We start from the raw sequence: 18781 nt of genomic DNA, 5'->3' as shown, positions 1-18781 counted from the left end.
TCTAAGATTATAATATTTATCGAAAAAATTGAAGGATGGAAGCCAAAAGAAAGAATTCAAGATTGTGCAAACTAGCTTCGCGCCCAAATTAGAAGCTAAGCGATTCAATAACAAAAAGTTCAGATGTAAAACATTGCAAAGGGAGGTTTACAACCGATTTGAATATAGCTGGAATTGCTTCGTGGTGAACAACTATAAATAGAGAACTGTTTCATTTATTTGCCATTCTTGATAAATTCACTTGAATAGTTGCTAGGAATATGGCTAGATTTACATTCACAAACCAAATTTGGATAATAATTCTATTGTCGAAAACAAAAATGTATGATGAGAGTTTGTTAAAAAAAAAATGTATGATGAGAGACAAATGAAGATATAATAGAAAACTTAAAAGTTTATAATCAAAGAAATACATAAGTGAAATAAATAATGCAATCTAATCTTGATACATTTTTTATCTTTGAAATTTCCAAATGTTCTTTGTTTATTGTTTATGCACACTAAACAATCTCAAAACCCTAACCTAGAATCATATAATTTATTGAATTGAATTGAATGGTTGAAATTTACGCGAGTCTTTATAGATACAATAAAACCAATATATTAATTTCATACGGATCATCGAATGGCGTCGTTGTAGGGGACTTGGGCTATAATATTTTTACTTTGTAGTGAATTTTGTTTTTCTATGCAATTTTACAATTTTATTTTATTTATATATACATTTGATTTAATTTCTTGTTGCTTTCTAACACTTAGTGTAGGTTTTTGATTTTCTTTATCTATGTGAGGAAAGGTTCTTGCTAATAAACTATTGTTTGACGGTGAAATTGAAAGAATAGTAAGGTGAAACAACAACAAAAGACAAGAAAGAAGAAAAAACTTTCCAAACTTAGGCAGCAACAAGGTGAATCTTCCAATTCCCAACACTTATGAAGTAACAATTATTGAGATCATGACTGAAAAAATCGAAATGGAGGCACTCCACCAACACATATCAAAAATAGTATTCCATGAAGATTAGCACACATCAACAGACTTGGTAGAGTTTCTATGAGCTTGTCGGTTCATTAGGTACACCTAAAACACAAGAAGGGCAAATATTCATGAGATTTTTCCCATACTCTTTGATAGGAAAATGAAAAGGTTGATACCTAGACAAATTTGTAGCAATAATGAGCAACTAGAACACTCTTGAGGACGAGCAAGATCATGAAGGCCACGAGTAGTGACGAATTCAGGATTTTTGAATAGTGGGGGCATCATATATGAAAATTTGTAGCATTGTCCTCTATAATTTTAAAAATATATTTCACTATATAAATAACTAAACAATCATTTAACCGATCATCTCTCATTTGATTTCGCATCCGATTCTTGATAATATGATAATATTCATATTATCAAGAAAGTTTTTGAGATATATGATGATAAGTGTGGGCCAAGAGAAATATAATTTGTGTTAAGTGTGAACTATATGGTCAAAATGTCAACTATTGATACATTATATACTACTAAAAAATGGTTTCTAAAAATTTTGTGTGGGCACAAGCCCACATATAAGACTACATGCATCCGTCCGAGGCCACGAGCCCACAACCACAATTGTCATCTTTTCTCAATGTGCATCGAACTTTGAAACATTGTATGAAGCGTGGGAAAGATACAAGTCTATGTTGAGAAAGTGCCTAAACTACATACACTCTCCGGTCACTATTATAAGCAAAAATTAACATTTTACATTCATTCATTAAACGATGTATATTGTCTATAATAAAGACCGTATACAATATTAATTAAATGAATCTAAAATGTAAATTTTTACTTATAATAGTGACCGGATGATGTATTTGACAATCTCAGTTAAACCCACTTCTTTAGTAGTGGCCTGCATCAACAATGTAAATTTAGGCCTGATACTACAATAGAAGGATATTTGATGTGTAAAAGCTTTGTTGACGCTGTCGGAATTTTTGAAACCATGGCTGCAATTGATAAAAAAGTGAATACAAAATAAGTCCTTCAGAAAAGAGAAATGATATTTTTACAACCATTTTTTGACGACTTTTGTGATAATTTTCTTTTTCATATTCACATTATGTTTTTACTCTATCTCTATTGCTTTGATTTTTGTGACGATACCACATATTTTTTTTAAATTATAATTGTCCTATTAATTATCATTGAAATTGTTGTTCAAATAACACAACTCTTTAAAAAATAAAGAATGAATAATTATTAAACTAGGACAATATATGTTATCCCGACCCAAAACAAATGATAGAAGGATTTTTCCCCCTTAAAATTATGATTTTTTTTAATCCTATCATGTTAGTTTTACAACGCAACTAATTTTTGCTTTTGGGATAAATATACTGCTTTTATTTTGAAGAAGGATAAAAATAGGGAAATGTTAAGAATGCCTTTGGATTACTCTTTTAAAAACTTTAATATATTTAATGTATTTTTTTTGAAGGAATATATTCAATGTATTGAAAATCAAAGTGTTTAACTTTTTCAAATTTTTTTAATTTAAAATACTTTAAAAAACTGATTTGAAACATCGTTTAAGAAAACCCATAAAAATATGATAAAGTTGCATAATTAATTTATCCTATTCAGGTGACTCACCAACCAGTAGACTAAGACAGTAATGCTTGTTTATCATAGTTAAGGGTCATGAATATCATTCAAATTAACCGAACCCAGAATCTATTATGAAAAAGAAAGAAAATATCTTATGGAGGAAGATGTAGTTTGCCCAAAAAGAGAACACAGAAGGGATATAAAGGGAAAAAGAAAGGACAAAAAGGTAATTGAAAAGGCAGCACTGGTCAGCAGAAGTTCATACCGTACATAATCCTGTACACTACTGTCCCACAGTAGTTAATGTGTAAAGGACCTGCACAAAATCTTAATTCCAAAAAATGTTTTTTTTTTTTTTCCAAATCCATTATTATACATTTTTAACTTACCAACTTTTCAAAAGTAAAAATAAAATAAAAATACTTTTAATAGCAAAAGAATGTAAAAAACACTTATCTTTTTTTTTTTCTTTTCTTTCAAGCTCTCTTATACAAAAAAGAATGTAATTTTATTTTTTATTTTTTATTTTATAATAGATAAAACACAATAGCAACACACTCACTTTTTACTTTCTCTTTCTTTTTCCCTTCCTACGCGTCTCTTCTCTTCTCATCCTCTCTCAAATTTCAATCTCTCTCAACTAACTGCAGCAACTCTCCGTTCTCCTCCTTCTCAACTCTCACCTCTCACTCACTCCAAGGTAAGCCATTGATTCTCCAATTGCTTGTTTTATGGTTTTAAAATTGAGAATTCAAAAATGGGATTGATGATTTATTGCATAATTCATTCATTATTTCGATTGTTTTATTTCTTTATCACGAAAACTAAATCTGTTTTGTTAGGATTTTCTTTGTGGTAGAATCAAATGCTATATTTCTTATAATCTTGCTACAATTTGGTGAGCTTCATTTTCATTTACAACATTCTCATCGACAACAATTAGCAATAAACATTTTTGGATTGCATAGTGTTTATTTTTATGGAATTGCCGAGTATTGGGTTGGGATGCGAGTAAGGGTCTTTTTCTCATCATAATTGTTGGGGTGCAAGTAAATATTATTAAAAAAAACTCAAAATCATATGTTTATAATGTGTCTTTGATGTCAATACATTTGTATTAGAAAATTATATATTTTTCTTTAACTACATTTAAATTACTGAAATCCATTAGAGGATTGATCTCTTCCAATAAATACCTTTTCTTATACGTCTACGATCAGGGGACTATCCAACACTTACGTCAAATTGAATACATGTGTAAAAAAGAGTTTACACCTATTTTGTTTCTCTAAACATGAGATTTGTTTTGAAATTAATTTCATACGCGTGTTTTTTCAATTTTTTGACGTAACTAATGAATTATATTTTTTACTATACATAGTAAATAATAATAACCTTAACCCTGCAATTGCAATTTCAATTTCAATTTCAATTCAATCATAGAATCAAAAAGCCTCTTTTCTTCTATTCTCTTCTCTACTTTGCTTATCGCTTTCAACCTCACTCTCTCTCACCCACTCTCGTTCCGATTCCCGCCGGCGGGAAACAACCTCAATTCCGGTAACCCTTTCACTGGAATTTCAAACCTTTACAATTTTTTTGTGATAACAACAATTTCAAAAAATAAGGGTTAGGTTAGGTTAATCTATGGCGAACCCTTCTGGCACTGGTGGTAATCATCAAGAACAACATACTCAGGTGAATCCTTCTTCTTTTAACGGCAATTCCGTTCCTGAAACATCTTCAGGTCTTGTTATGAACATGAAGCATAATCCTGGCATATCTCTTGATTGGTCTCCTGAAGAACAATCCATTCTCGAAGATGGACTCACCAAGTATGTCAATTTTCTATTTTTATACTATATTTATTTAGTATATATATATGCAATTATCATGGTTTATGTGTTTATCTATATGTTTTGAATTTAATTTTTAGTTTGTGAGATGGAATTGTTGATTATATGAAATTTAGGTTTTTGTTATCTATTTTTGTAGTTTAAGTCATGAATTAGTGTCGATTTTTGTAGTTTAAGACTCAAGTCATGAATTAGAATTCTCATTAAATAAAAAATTTGTATCGTTAATCCTAGTAACGGGGCCAGCCAACCTATTTTTTAGACAGAAAGCGAACTTTTTTAGTGAAAATTATTAAATTTTATAGTTTATCTAAGTGTAATTTTTAAGGTTGGTATAATTTTTGTTGTATATAATCACGGCGGTCGAACTTAACTAATTTATTAAAGTGGTTGAATTGATTAAATAATGTATTTAGCAATAAGTATATATAAATCGACTATATTACTACCTAGGTCATTCGGTCGAGTTTAGTATAAAGGGCTTTTGGGTTGGATACAGGGTCGTGTGTTCGAGACTTGTAAGATGAATGAATGTCTATATTAGAAGTTTTTTTTTTATTAGTAGCAAAGTGGAAATAAAAAATTTGAAAAAACATCACACACAGGATTCGATCAAGTGTTGTAGCTTACTAGGTTTAGATAACCCAACCGCTTGGCCGCACAAAAGTATGTGTCATATTACAGAAATGTTAGTTAATATGTAATTATGGGGCCTAAACTTGGGACTAAAATATCATAAAAATTGGAGGTCTAAAGGCGTAGCTTTAGTAGCCTTAGGTTAGGGCCGGCTTTGCGTAGTAGTCAATAGCCGCTGCCGCGTTGCATAGCATATCAGTCTCTAAAACTTATTTGCTTTATATTGGATTTGGATTGGATATTATTGAACTTCGATTGTTTTTCCGGTCAAGAAGAAATTAAAATAAACAAACTAATCAGGGGAAGAAGAACCCCGATAATCATCCATCAAAACGGAAACTAAAAGAGGAAAAGAAACATAAACATTCCAACAAAAGGCGATTTGGGGCCCCTAAGCAGATAACATATCAGCAACTTTATTAGCGTCATGAATGATAAGATGAAAAGAAGTTTTCCAATCCAGCAAATGCAACAAGGAGGTAATCAACTTTAGGATAGGACCGAGGGGTGCGATAGATGCACGCCCTTTGTGAATAAGGAAGGGTACATCACTACGTCTAAGTTTTTGGGCAGTGGCAGAGCTTCAGATGTTTTTATGAGGGGCCCCATTTTTTTTTTTTAATTTACATATAATTTTTTCCACTAAAGTATAAAGTTTGATACTGGTGTGTTGAAGTTTGTCCATTTAACTTTTGCTTGCAAACCAGCGCTCAGATCTGGCTCTTTGCAATATTATTATAGCATTTTTTTGGTTAAAAAGGTACATGTAAATAGCTAAAACACGCAGTGCGGGACTCGAACTCAGGTTACACAACTTGCAGCCGCACGACTTTACCGCTAGACCGCATCATTCACTTGTGATATAAATGCTTATTCACTTGTATAATAATTAGCTAAAATATGTATGTATATACCTAATAAAAATGAAGATTTTGGGATTTTGGGAAAAAGGCCATGACCTTTCTATGTCCCTATAGAGATCCGCCACTGTCTTTGGGAAATCACTTCAGTCACTATCTTATAGCTTACATTACATAGAGCCACGGAGCGCAATTGACTAATCAGAAAGGGATCATCACATATGGGAGTTAAGAGTAAGTAAAGTTTGGTTTGCCTCAGATGTTGGATTAGGAATGTCAGCAATTTTTATCAAGCCTGAATCTAGAATTACTAACAGATGCCCAATAGTTTTTGAAGAAGATAGGGTGATAACCGTCAGGTCCAGGAGCTTCATAATGGCTCATACTCTTCAGTCTATTTCGTCTCATCCATAATAACCGCACCTTCGAGCATGGGTTTAGCCTCTTCTTTAACTGGGGAAAAAGTTGTAGCAGTCACAAACTGGCCCGAATTGTTGAAAGAGCCAGTATACCAAACCAACTCTTATAAATGGATGGAACAGGACCTTTTAGCTTAGTCTTCATAGATCCAACAACCAGATTTTGTATATTCTTATATTTTTGAGTTTTGCGCAGGATTTATACTGTACTATTGCATAAAACTTCAATATTCTTTCCCTAAACTCTGATGTAGCGACTATAACATTTTAGGGGCTGGTCGCTACATACTACTATCTATCATTGATACATTGGTTTAATGAACCAGCAAAAATACAGGCAGAGTCACAAATTCACGTAATTCATGAATCACATCCAGCCCTTAGGTAGTGTAAATTGGACATATTGGCAACATTATTGAGCTAAGCTTTTAGAATCAGAGTGTCCAAATTGTAAATTTAGTTGGGATTTGGGTGTTCAGAAGAACATTATGAAAAACAAGTTCCTATTATTTTTCTTTTCTTCCATCATTGCTTACTTCTGTTCGCATCGAGTTTTATGAGAATCCTACGAATTATATGCAAATGAAGATAAATGGCAGTTTGAAATGGACTATGAATGAAATTTGCAGTTATGGTATTTACCTAATTCCTTGTATACACTATTTGATTTTTTTCCTGTACTTTAATTGAACAGTAAATTCATTCTGTTGTCATACTATTGAACATGTGCATTTTGATTAGTAATGTAGATCTGTAAAATTCAATAAGGTAGTAGTCAAATAAATTAATTAAAATTTCAAATTTCCTTTGCAGGTATGCCTCAGAATCTAGCATAGCGCGCTATGCAAAGATAGCCCAACAGCTAAATAACAAGACAGTCCGGGATGTGGCGCTGCGAGTCAGGTGGATGAACGTAAGTTACATACTTGTTTGTTTCTGCCTTATGGCATTTATTTCATTGTAAATGCTATAAAAATCTCTGTCCCATGATTTTATAGGGGTGCTGTTACATTAGGATTTAGAATTTTAGATGTTCGTTTACGAACATTGGTTATTTAACCGTTTGGGTCTTGTATCAACTAGTATCAGGGTCTAACTTATCATGATCCTTATTCTAGATGTTTGTCCTCACAACCAAACCACTAGGATGTAATGTAACAACGCAGACAGCCATCTCTTCATCTTAAAATAAAAAGATTTGTAATATATTTTTTCGATTTCGTTAGACAATTGATAGAGATCTTTAAGAGTAACCATTTTGTAATAGATATTTTATATTTGATAGTATTCATTCATTAAAATGGTGGAAGACACTTTGGTTCTGTTTGAAACCCTTCCCATACTTAATTTAACATATGAAATAAAGAAGCTCAGTGTTATTGAGATTGCATAAACTCAGTTTTATAATGGCATGTTTGTTTTTCATTTCTTACAACTTATTATAATGGCGTGTTTGTTTTTCATTTGTTACAGAAGAAAGAAAATAGCAAGAGAAGGAAGGATGATCACAATTTGTCTCGAAAAAGTAAAGATAAAAAGGTACAGCTTCCATCTATTAAGCATTCTTACAATTATTATATTATAACTTGTGTTCATGTCTTGTTTCCTTATATGGATGGCTTTGGAGATGCTTTTTGTTGTCTTTATGTAATGTTAGGATATTATTTGTGTCTGGTCCTATCTCTTTTGGTGCATGTTGCCTGGTGAATATTCTCCCTCATGTTCTCACGCTGTCACCCCTGCTTTAGACACATGAGTTTAGTTTGTCTTGAATTCCCTACTTCTATAGATCTGTAGTTAAAGCCAACTTGATTATCTTTTGATTGATGATGTATATCCTTATCCTTGTGTTATTATGTTGATTGAGGGCTGACCTCTGGACCCTTGCTTCCATGGATGTGTTATGACTTTGGAGTTTGGAGAAGCCCTCATTCACAGTGCATATATTCCACTTAAAATTTTGACATATTTGACAAAGCATCATCGTGTCATTTATCAACTTCAATAATTTTAACTAAGCTTTTCTTGGACATGTAAATGCTATCCTATATTTTCTAGATCTAGACATGTAAAAGTGTTTGATAATTAGGTTATTTTGACTATCTTTTCTGATACTGACCTCTAAAAGTTTCATTTTTAAATTATAAGTAGTAGATGTCACCTGAAATTTTTGTGCAGACTTCAAGTTTCTACTTATTATTTCTCAGAAAATTTCACTATGATGGTTACTATTACTTTTCCTTTTGGAATAAACTGAGCGTTGTGAAATTATCTAACTAGGAAGAATCTAGCATGGGTGTTCTGTTTCCTCATTTCTTTTGATTTGTTAAATAAGTAATAGTTTAGCATATGGGCTAAAAGAAGTGCCCGGAAACAAAAGTGAAGTAGCACAATTGAAGAAAGATAATAGAATATTTGTGCATTTGTGAAATGTCGGAAACTCTCAAGTTCTTTTTTTTTTGCTTCTCTTCAATGGGACTTTAGATGCTTACCAAAACTCCATTTTTATTTTCAGGAAAGGGTTTCTGATCCTGCAGCAAAATCATCTCATTTTGCTGCTCGACCCAGTGTCCCTCCATATGCGCCACCAATGATTACTATGGACAATGATGATGGCATCCCTTATTCAGGTTAATATCTAAACCTTGTGAATTTTTTTCCATACCTTTGGATGTTGTGGTTTGACAACATGACCATACAGTCTTGTATCTCTAATGGGCACTTCTTTCAGCTTTGAAATGTCTCATCTACTTGCATTTTTATAAATGATTTAACTTCTCTTATTATTTTTTTGGGACAACTCTTTTCATATTAGTTGTTTTTATCATCATCGTTTTGCAGCAATTGGAGGTCCCACTGCTGAGCTATTAGAGCAGAATGCACAGACCATGACCCAAATCTCTGCAAACCTTTCCTCTCTCCAGGTGTGTTGACAATATCTTCAGTCTATTTTTCCTTTTATGTACTGACTATACTGCTTGGGTGAAAATTGAACTTTCCAGTCCGACTGATTATATATGTATTTGTACTAATCCCTTAATCTTGATAGTAATTAATACATATTTTCTTCATATGTTTTTGCCAAACACAATTCAATAGCTGAAACAGTATTTATCGACACACCTTACTTCTGAAGTACACTTATATAACTTAAAGTACCAATGCAGAGTGAATTGTCATTGCCTGATAGAGGCAGAATGAGAAAAGGATAATAACATTCCTAGAGATTAGGAAAGTTTACAAAATTCAGGTAATCATATACTAGATATATCAAATATCAAACTAGTTATCCTGTATATGTTTGTATGTACGCTGAAAATGTTCCCTTTGTGCATGTGTTGTTCAGTATATATCTTATAGTAGTTTAGTCAACAGCCTGACATCATGTCTCTTAGGAGTTATTGAAACTGCATAGGTGCTTAAAGCAGTGATAATTCGCGATGTCTCTGCTTGATATTCTGAAAGTGGTGCTCTAATTTATCAATATGATTTCCACTGATAGGCCATTCTCTGTGGCTGTAAAACTGACCTATATTTTTTTTGTTATTTCTATTTTGTTTCCAGTTACAGGAAAACATCAACCTTTTGTGCCAAACTAGGGACAACATCATCAGAATTATGAATGAGTGAGTTTTACTGTTTTTGTTTTTTTTTCTTCTATATTTACTCTCTATAATGTAACTGATTTACTTGTTTCTCTCTTTTTAAATTTCTGTATGTGAATGCTAGCTAGCTAGCTAGTCCTTAACTATTTAACATAAAGTTAGAATTGTTATATACTTGTTGCTTTAATCTCATTTGACACAACTGTAGTATTTTTTCTTTCCTCTTCATTATCGACAGGATGAATGATTCACCAGCGGTGATGAAGCAAATGCCGCCTCTTCCAGTGAAGATGAATGAAGAGCTGTCCCGTTCCATACTCCCAGGAACATCTCTCCATCCTCAGTCATAATGTTTTTTATTCATCGTTAACTGGCTTGCCTCTTCATTGTTTCTTTCTACAGTGGGACCAAAGATTTACTTTCGGAAAAAAGAAGAAAGAATGAACAACTGTTGATAATCATCAAGTTTAATTAGTTTTCATAATATTTTTTTTTTTCCAGATGTTAGCTGCTATTGTTCCCTTGTTTTTGCTCTAACTTAGTAGAGTACAATAGGAGTTATTTTATATTCATGGTATTTGATTAATTTAAAATTAAGCAATAAGAGCAATAAGTTGTAGCATAATTTTCTTTATCGTACAATAATAAATTTATTATATATAATGCATCAACTGGTACATATTTTTACCATGTTTGTTTTCCTCCTATCCATTAATTGAAAATGGAATGGATTGGGGTGCCACCATGGAAATGCCATAATTATATCATGTGCATAACATGAGTTTTTCCATCATGTTAATAAGGTGTCCATGTGGTGGATCTCTTTCTGACCTAGTTTTATTACTTGTGGCACATTTTTCTCTTCACTCTGTTGAATTATATCCATTCTTTTCTAGTAATTGGTTGAATCTTCCATGCTTTTAAATGGTTTTTACACTCATTCATTTGCATGTTGGGTGGCTTTTCCATTCCCACTGATTTTCTGCTTGACGTTAAACGGTTTTGTTGAAAATTTGTCAATGCTGTTCTGTTGAGACAGTTGTGTTGTCAATGTTTTCAAAATCATTGGCGTTGTAAAACATTATTAGACTACTTGCATATGTTCCTAGTTTCATAACATGTTTTTTTTTTTTTGGGTTAATTAAGTTTTTAGTCCATATAAAAATATAAGCAGTTTTGTTTTTAGTCCCTACAAAAATAAATCATATTTTTTAGTCCCTACAAAATTTTCCGTTAGTGTTTTTAGTCCCTGTTAAATTAAATGTTGTTTAATTATGCTTAAAATTTTAAATTTTTTAATGATTTTTTACATACTTGTTTAAAACATTATAAAACGTTCCTCCACAATAAGTTAGCTCAAAATTTTATTTTTAAGTCTAAATTTTCGTTAAGTTTATCTTGAATTTTTGGCGTTTAAAAAAAATTACATTTAATTCATTACATGTTAAAAAATTCTAATTTTTTATGAAAGAGATTATTATAATATTTTTAACATGTCAGTTAAAAATCATTTAAAAATATAAAAGTTTAAGTATAATTAAATAAATTTTAATTAAAGAGGGACCAACACATATTTTTAGTTCTTGCAAAATTAAAATTTGCTTAATTGAGCTTAAACTTTTAAATTTTCAACATATTTTTTACATACTTATTTAGAACATTATACAAAGTTCCTCCGCAAAAAGATAGCTCAAAATTTTATTATTAGGTTCAAAATTTCATTAATATAATCTTGAAAGTTTGGCTTTTAGAAAAATTCATATTTAGGCTCTGTTTGGTAAAAATAAGCTATAAGCTAGCTGATAGCTGAAAAGCTTGCTTATTAAAAATAATGTGTTTGGTAAAATTAGCTGTTGAAGTGGCTGACAAGTATAAAATGACATAAAAGGACATGTTTTTTATTTTTTAATATACATATAGACACACATTTTTTTGTAATGTATTTATTTTTTAATATTTTTAATTATAGTTAAATATGTTTTTGGTCCCTATAAATATTCAAACTTTTGGTCTTAATCTCCACAAAAAAATTCTTCGACCTTTAATCCTAAATAAAAAAAAAAAAATCACCGACAATTTTGATCTCTGCTTTATGTATCCCAAAATTAAGAGAAAGGTGGAAACAAAAAATGAGCTAGAATATATAATTTTTTTTTTTGAACAATTAGAATATATAAAATTTTACAACGTACAAAAGACTAGTTATTTTTTCCTTTAAACAAAATAGGCTAGTTATTTTTTGTGTGGTGTACGGCAGGTTAGTTATGGCAAAATATAAAACATTTTCTAAAAAAAATACATATATATATATATATATATATATATATATATATATATATATATATATATATATATATAAAGTGCTTCTTAAAAAAAAAACTACGTGGCTTTTTTTTTAAGGAAAAAAATGGGGCGGTTATAAAGATGAACATGAGTAGTTGTTTAATTAAAAAAATAATTAATTTAAATTAATAGGGTTAAAGTTGGAAGAAAATATAAAAAGCTACCAGCTATAAGCTAAAAAACTACTTGAAATAGCTTTTCAAAAAACGCTATAAGCTCATGAAAAAAGCTTGTTACCAAACACGTCACGTTTTCATCTAACGAGCTTATAAGCTAATGCAACAAGCTATAAGCTAGCTTTTTTGTGTTACCAAACACAACCTTAATTCATTACATGTTAAAAAACTAAAAGATTTTATAAAAGAGTGTCTTATGATGTTATGAACATGTCAGTAAAAATTCTTTCAAAAATTTAGAAGTTTAAGCATAATTAAACAAATTTTAATTTAACAGGGACTAAAAATACTAACGGAAAATTTTGTAAGGACTAAAAAGTGTGATTTATTTTTATAAGGATTAAAAACAAAACTGCAGATATTTATAGGGACCAAAAACTTAATTAACCTTTTTTTTTTTTTTATGATGTAACTAAAATTTTTGATTTATCTTAATTGACCTTAAATCTTTTCGTGGCTTAGGAATTTGTCGGGCTAAGAGGTGGGGTTTTGTTTGAAAAAATATCGACAAATACCTCAAATTCGTCCTTGAATTTTAAAAAATTGATCAAATTAGTCCTTGAATTTTTGCAAAATATCTATTTAGTCCCTGAATTTTACAGACGTCCATCAAAATGGTCCCTCCATCCAAAAGCTCCGTTAGTGGTGATGATGTGTCCTCTTGCATGCTGTGTTGTCCTGTACACGTGTCAACAAGGCAGTCACGTGTACAAGGACTAAATTGATGGAAATGGTAAAAATTCAAGATTTAACTTTTTCAGTGTAATTTTTCCTGTGTTTCCAATTATACCCCTCTATTACATGTGTTGTCCTGGATAAATTTGAGACTTACTGTCATAATTTGAGGACTAATTTGATTAATTTTGTTATAATTTAAGGGATGATATGATTGATATGGCATGAGAGGACCAGTGATTTCAAACGATATGCATAAACAAACAACACCGAGGGGTGCTGCTCCACGAAATCCAACTGCTCCTGGAGTTATTAGAGTTCCAAATCCAAATTACGGGTCATCCGCTTCTACTCAACCCCAATACATGGAGTTTATCCCAACTCCAGAATTTCCAAAGCATTGATGCATGTTTAAATTATGCTTTTGGACTAGTTTAGTTAATGTTTTTTGGACTTGTTTAGTTTATGTTTTTTTGGATATGTAATCACTTAAGAACATCAAATGATTTTATGATTTGATAACAATGTAATGTTATTTTTTTTGGCTATGTAAAGACTTATGAACATCAAATATATGACTTATGATGGTATGCAAATGCCTGTCTTTTTATAATCAAAGTGTTTGTCTTTTATTTTTTACTTTGTTCAGCAAATGTATACAATAACATTTTAAACAACTCAATCAAACAAAATACTCCTATCAATATCTTAATAAACCTAAGATCACTTCTTACACAATCAACTTTATCCATCAACCTTGCCCTCCAAACTTCTTCTCTCCCCCTATCCTTTGGCTTCTCCATCAACCTTGCATTTCTTCCATGATCAGCACCATTGTTTTTAAAATAGCCTAGTTCTTTAGCTTCATCAACCCACACAAAAAATTTACAATTTTCACCATCATCCTATACAATCAAAAGACAATCAGTACTATTTAAACAAATCATTCACGCATCACATAACCATTGTTGACAGTGTTGGCTTTTCTTACAACAAAAATTTTAGGACACCAACATTAAAGCTCTCTCACCTCATCATTGTACATAGAGCTTGAAGATGAAGGCCGACTGTTGTAGTTGTTTTTGCCCATATGCCCACCACCCATCATTTTTGAACACCAAATCTTCAACAATGACCACTGATTTTTGAATTTCGAATTGAATCAAAAAAATTAGGGTTTTAAGTTTTTTGAATTGGGGAAGAACATTGACATCAATTCATGCCCATATGCCCACCACCCATCATTTATGAACACCAAATCTTCAACAGTGACCACTGATTTTTGAATTTCGAATTGAATCAAAAAAATTAGGGTTTTAAGTTTTTTGAATTGGGGAAGAACATTGACATCAATTCATGGAAGAAAATTGGGGGATTTTGAACTCTAGGTGACAAATTATAACATTAGGGTTCCAAATTTATATATTTGGGGAAGAAAGAGCTGTTAATGAGGAAGAGGAGAAAGAGCCGTTAATGAGAAAGAGGAGAAAGAGCCGTTGGCAATTTTCTGAAAATCCATCAATTTGCTCCTTGACAATTTTCTGTAAATCAATCAATTTGGTCCCTGCTTGCGTGGCATCTGACGTGGTAAGCCTTGTATGAGGTTAACGTTACACGTCACCTCCGTTAACAGACCAACTTAACGAAGGGACTGATTTGATTGACATTTTGTAAATTCAAGGACAAAATAGCTATTTCGTAAAATAGCCGATTTGATTGGCCGATTTTTAAAAATTCAAGGACGAATTTGAGGTATTAGTCAAAAAATATCTTAAGTTGGAGAAGATTTCTCATAACATGTGTCATTGTCAGTTTTTGACAGGAGTGTCATTTTCATTTTGATCATGTTGTTACTTTAGCATACATAGTTTGATAGCTATACGTAGGGTTAGGAATAGGCCAGGTCGGCCTACAAGGGCCTACGACCTGGCCTATTTAGTAGATAGACCTATGCTTAGGTTTTTTAGAAAGTATGTTTAGTTAAATAGGTCAGACTTAGGTTTCCAGAAAAGCATGTTAAGCCTAATAGGCCGGTCTATTAATACCAATTTATTAAAAAATATTTTTTTTATATTAAAATAATTGCATACATTAAAAATATAAACACCTTTTTCTCTATCTATTAGTCCCTTAATAGGCTTTGTTGTTTTAGGTTTTTAAGTAGGCTTTAATCTAGTTAAAATTTACTTGTACTGAAATAAGCTTTTAAGCAGGCTTTAAGGTTTTTAAGTAGGCCAAATGATTATTTGTTGGCCTTAATGTAAAGTAGGTCTGGAAGTAGGCTTTCAGGGCAGTTCATGCTTTTAAATAGTTCAGACCAGACCAAGAAAAACGGTCTATGATAGGACATGCATAGGCCTGTAAATTTTTTCGTAGGCCTCAGGCCTATCAAAGCCTGACCTATTTCCACCCTTAGCTACACGTAGTATTAATTTGTTAAACAAATTTTTATTCTATGAACATTTCAGGTGTTAGCTTAGTGAACTTAAACCTTAATCTCAACGTGTTAAGTTCGAATTCCCTCGTATGGTTGTAAAATGACCAACATTACCGTCTTTAAGTTATAAAAGTTTTTCACTTCCCAATTTTTTTTTTAAAAGGAACTATACAAATAGTAGAATTTTTTTACTTTTTCTTTGGTTTGCAATGGATAGAAAAACTATACTTTGAGTAAACACTTAAGCGTCTGTTTAGTAAAGCGTTTTTCACTCCCCAAACCACGTTTCTGCATCCTAACGCTGTTTCCATCTTTTCTATCATGTTTGAGAAAGATTAAAATTGGATCTGAAACGCCGTTTTCTTTTCCAAATGCGGGTTGAACTGAAGCTGCAATTCCAAGCTTCTGCGTTTTTAGAATCAATTATGCAGAAGCCCCAAATTTATTTCCAGTTTTACCCCTGTTTTTTCTGATGCGTTTTCCCTGTCATTGCTACAGAAAACAAAGAATCCAAATAAGGCCCATTCTATTTTTTTTTTTTTTATAAACGTATGTTTTCTTTTGACACCCTTTATTCTTATATTATATTAAAATAATACAATTTATAAAACAAATTTTTTTTAAAAAATACTCTTATAAACTAATATCTTTTTAAATTGAATTTATGAATCAATAAAAATGAATTTATAATCTTAGATAAGTTAAAATAATTATCTAAAATGAAAATGATATTTAGTTTCAAATAGAATTAAAAAGATAATTTGGTTATTATACATTCAAAATCAATTTTAATTCAAACTATCCAAACAACATCAACTCGAAAGAATCATTTTTTAATGAGTATATTCAAACATAATCAATTCACATCAAACTCACTTTTAACTAAAATCAATTCTCTCAAACTCAATTATATCAAAATCAATTTTCTCCACCGCCATACCAAACATATACTTAGCTATGTTTCTTTTTTGTGACGTAAGAAACTCCATTTTGCAGTGTTTAGTTGTAAAAAGAAGTTAAAAAAAGTTCTAGCTTTAAAAGAAGTTACATTTTCTAGTTTCTACTATCAGGTTTTTCTTAGTGTTTAAGAAAAACACTTGCTTTTAAAGAAAAGAAAAAATAGAGCTTTTTTTTAATAGAAAAAAAAAAGAATAGAATTTGACAGACGTTAGCACGAAGATGCTAAAGATATAAAGCACATGTCATGTAAATATGACTGGGTTGGTGAGCTCTATGGACATTGGTATGTATGGATCAGAGTTTGAACTCTGAATTTTTCATTTCTCTGCATTTATAATACATGAATTTAGAGATTAGATCATTAGACTATCTCATAAAAAAATAAGATATAAAACACATATTCTTGTGGGGTTGTTCTAGCCTCTAGACCAGTTTCCTCCCTTAGAGTTTTTCTTTTTCCTTTCTTGAAGTTCTTCCTATCATTATCATCCTTCTTGATAGTTTGAACTTGTAGGGCTTGTTGAATTGATCTTTCACATCTTTCGATTGAAGCTTAATCAATTACCTTATCATCACCTTCATGATACTTTGAAAGAATGTCCCATGCTTCCTTTGAACTAATTGAGCCTCGCAATCTTTCTTCTCTCAATTCTCTATCTAATTCACAAATCACAAATTCACAAATCACAAATTCACATAAACCCACTATGGGAGCTCGGGGGACCGTTTGAAAGAATGTCTCATGCTTCCTTTGAACTAATTGAGCCTCACAATCTTTCTTCTCTCAATTCTCTATCTAATTCACAAATCACAAATCACAAATTCACGTAAACCCACTATGGGTACTTATAAGGTGTTTAACCTTTACTTTTCTATCCGATGTGGGACATACATATAACTCACACCTGCACACAACACTCCCCCTCAAATGTGAGTCCATCTATTCATCATGCTCCCTCTCAAGCGGAAGCTCTTACTTGCTTGTATCGCTGTTGCTGGTTTCTCCGCAACGGACCGACACTGTACCGCCGTTGCTGCTTACGGACTGGCTGTTTGGTCGTACCCTTCGTCGAACAGGGCTCTGATACCACTGTTGGGTCACGAGGGGAGCTCGGGGGACCGTCCACATCGAGGCTAGAACAACCCCACAAGTAAGAGAGACGCCACACTCTTACCCAAAATCTTAAGGCGATGGGTTTATGGGTCCTCTTACTTATAAGGTGTTCAACCTTTACTTTTCTATCTGATGTAGGACATATAACTCACACTTGCATACAACACATATCACTTTATTTTAACCAGAAATCAAACTTATATTTATAATCAATTCAACATATAAACGGCAAACAACAAAAATTGCATTGGCCATTTTTATATACTTTCTTGTAATTTTGAATTCTGGATATGATTGAAGTTTAAATATATTTACAAGTTGGAATAATTTTACTTAATCTAACAACATTTTTTTTCTAATAATATATATCATCTGTTCTGGGGTCAACATGATAATACGATATTTTCTAAGTCCAACAAAGTTACCCGTAAAAGTACTGGGCATGTCAGCAATACATGTTAGCAACCCATGCTGAGTATTGTTGTTGGCCTTCTTTTGACTAATTTGATTGGGGGGAGCAGAAACGCAGTCAAGACATTTCCCTTATTATCTTTCCAATTTTATTTCAACACATTACACAGTGAAAATGATAGAAAATAATTTAGGCCAATACTATTAAAACACATGCTAAAATGAGAATAGATGAATATATCATATTATCTAAGATAACTACTAATAATAGTGTGAAATAAAACAAATAATAATAGAATGTAATGGTTTGGTACAAGTTTTGGGTGATCGATTCCAAATTATGTAAAATTGATATCCAAACCAATAGAAACCATGTTTGATTGGTTTATAGATCCCAACATGAAAAAACCGAACCATTTTAGTTGGTTTAGTTTGGATATTAGGATTCATTAGATCATTGATTTAGTTCTTACACATTTTATCGAAATTAGTTTAACAAAATATTCATGTGGTCATTGTTAGATGATATTAAATACTAATGTTTTTGGTGTTAAAGACGGCGACTATGCAAAAGCTTTTTCTTATTGTCATTTTTTAAAATATTTGTTTATTTTAACTTGCTAAAGCCTACATGTCTAACAATGGGTATCCTTTAGGCATGATACTATAGTCTTCATTCCCATACTCTCTCCATACCCGAGAC

The 18781-nt window shown here is 31.5% G+C and overlaps 1 protein-coding gene across 2 annotated transcripts; it reads left to right on the top strand.

The window, feature by feature from the left end:
* Positions 1 to 3996: 3996 nt before the first annotated feature.
* LOC25487913 (uncharacterized) lies at positions 3997 to 10633 on the top strand. 2 transcript variants are annotated; one of them, XM_013610008.3, is made up of 7 exons: positions 3997 to 4421; positions 7171 to 7270; positions 7831 to 7896; positions 8873 to 8987; positions 9199 to 9281; positions 9922 to 9983; positions 10171 to 10633. In XM_013610008.3, exons 1-7 carry the CDS (start codon positions 4234 to 4236, stop codon positions 10310 to 10312), a joined length of 756 nt encoding a protein of 251 aa, XP_013465462.1. In that variant the 5' UTR covers positions 3997 to 4233; the 3' UTR covers positions 10313 to 10633. The 2 variants fall into 2 exon arrangements, with proteins under 2 accessions (XP_013465462.1, XP_013465461.1); XM_013610007.3 differs by having other exon boundaries at positions 4234 to 4421; positions 10201 to 10633.
* The last annotated feature ends 8148 nt before the right edge of the window (positions 10634 to 18781 follow it).

The sequence above is a fragment of the Medicago truncatula genome, chromosome 2, assembly GCF_003473485.1.
Source record: "Medicago truncatula cultivar Jemalong A17 chromosome 2, MtrunA17r5.0-ANR, whole genome shotgun sequence".
NCBI classification, from domain to species: Eukaryota; Viridiplantae; Streptophyta; class Magnoliopsida; order Fabales; family Fabaceae; genus Medicago; species Medicago truncatula.
This window is presented reverse-complemented; position numbering and strand designations above follow the sequence as displayed.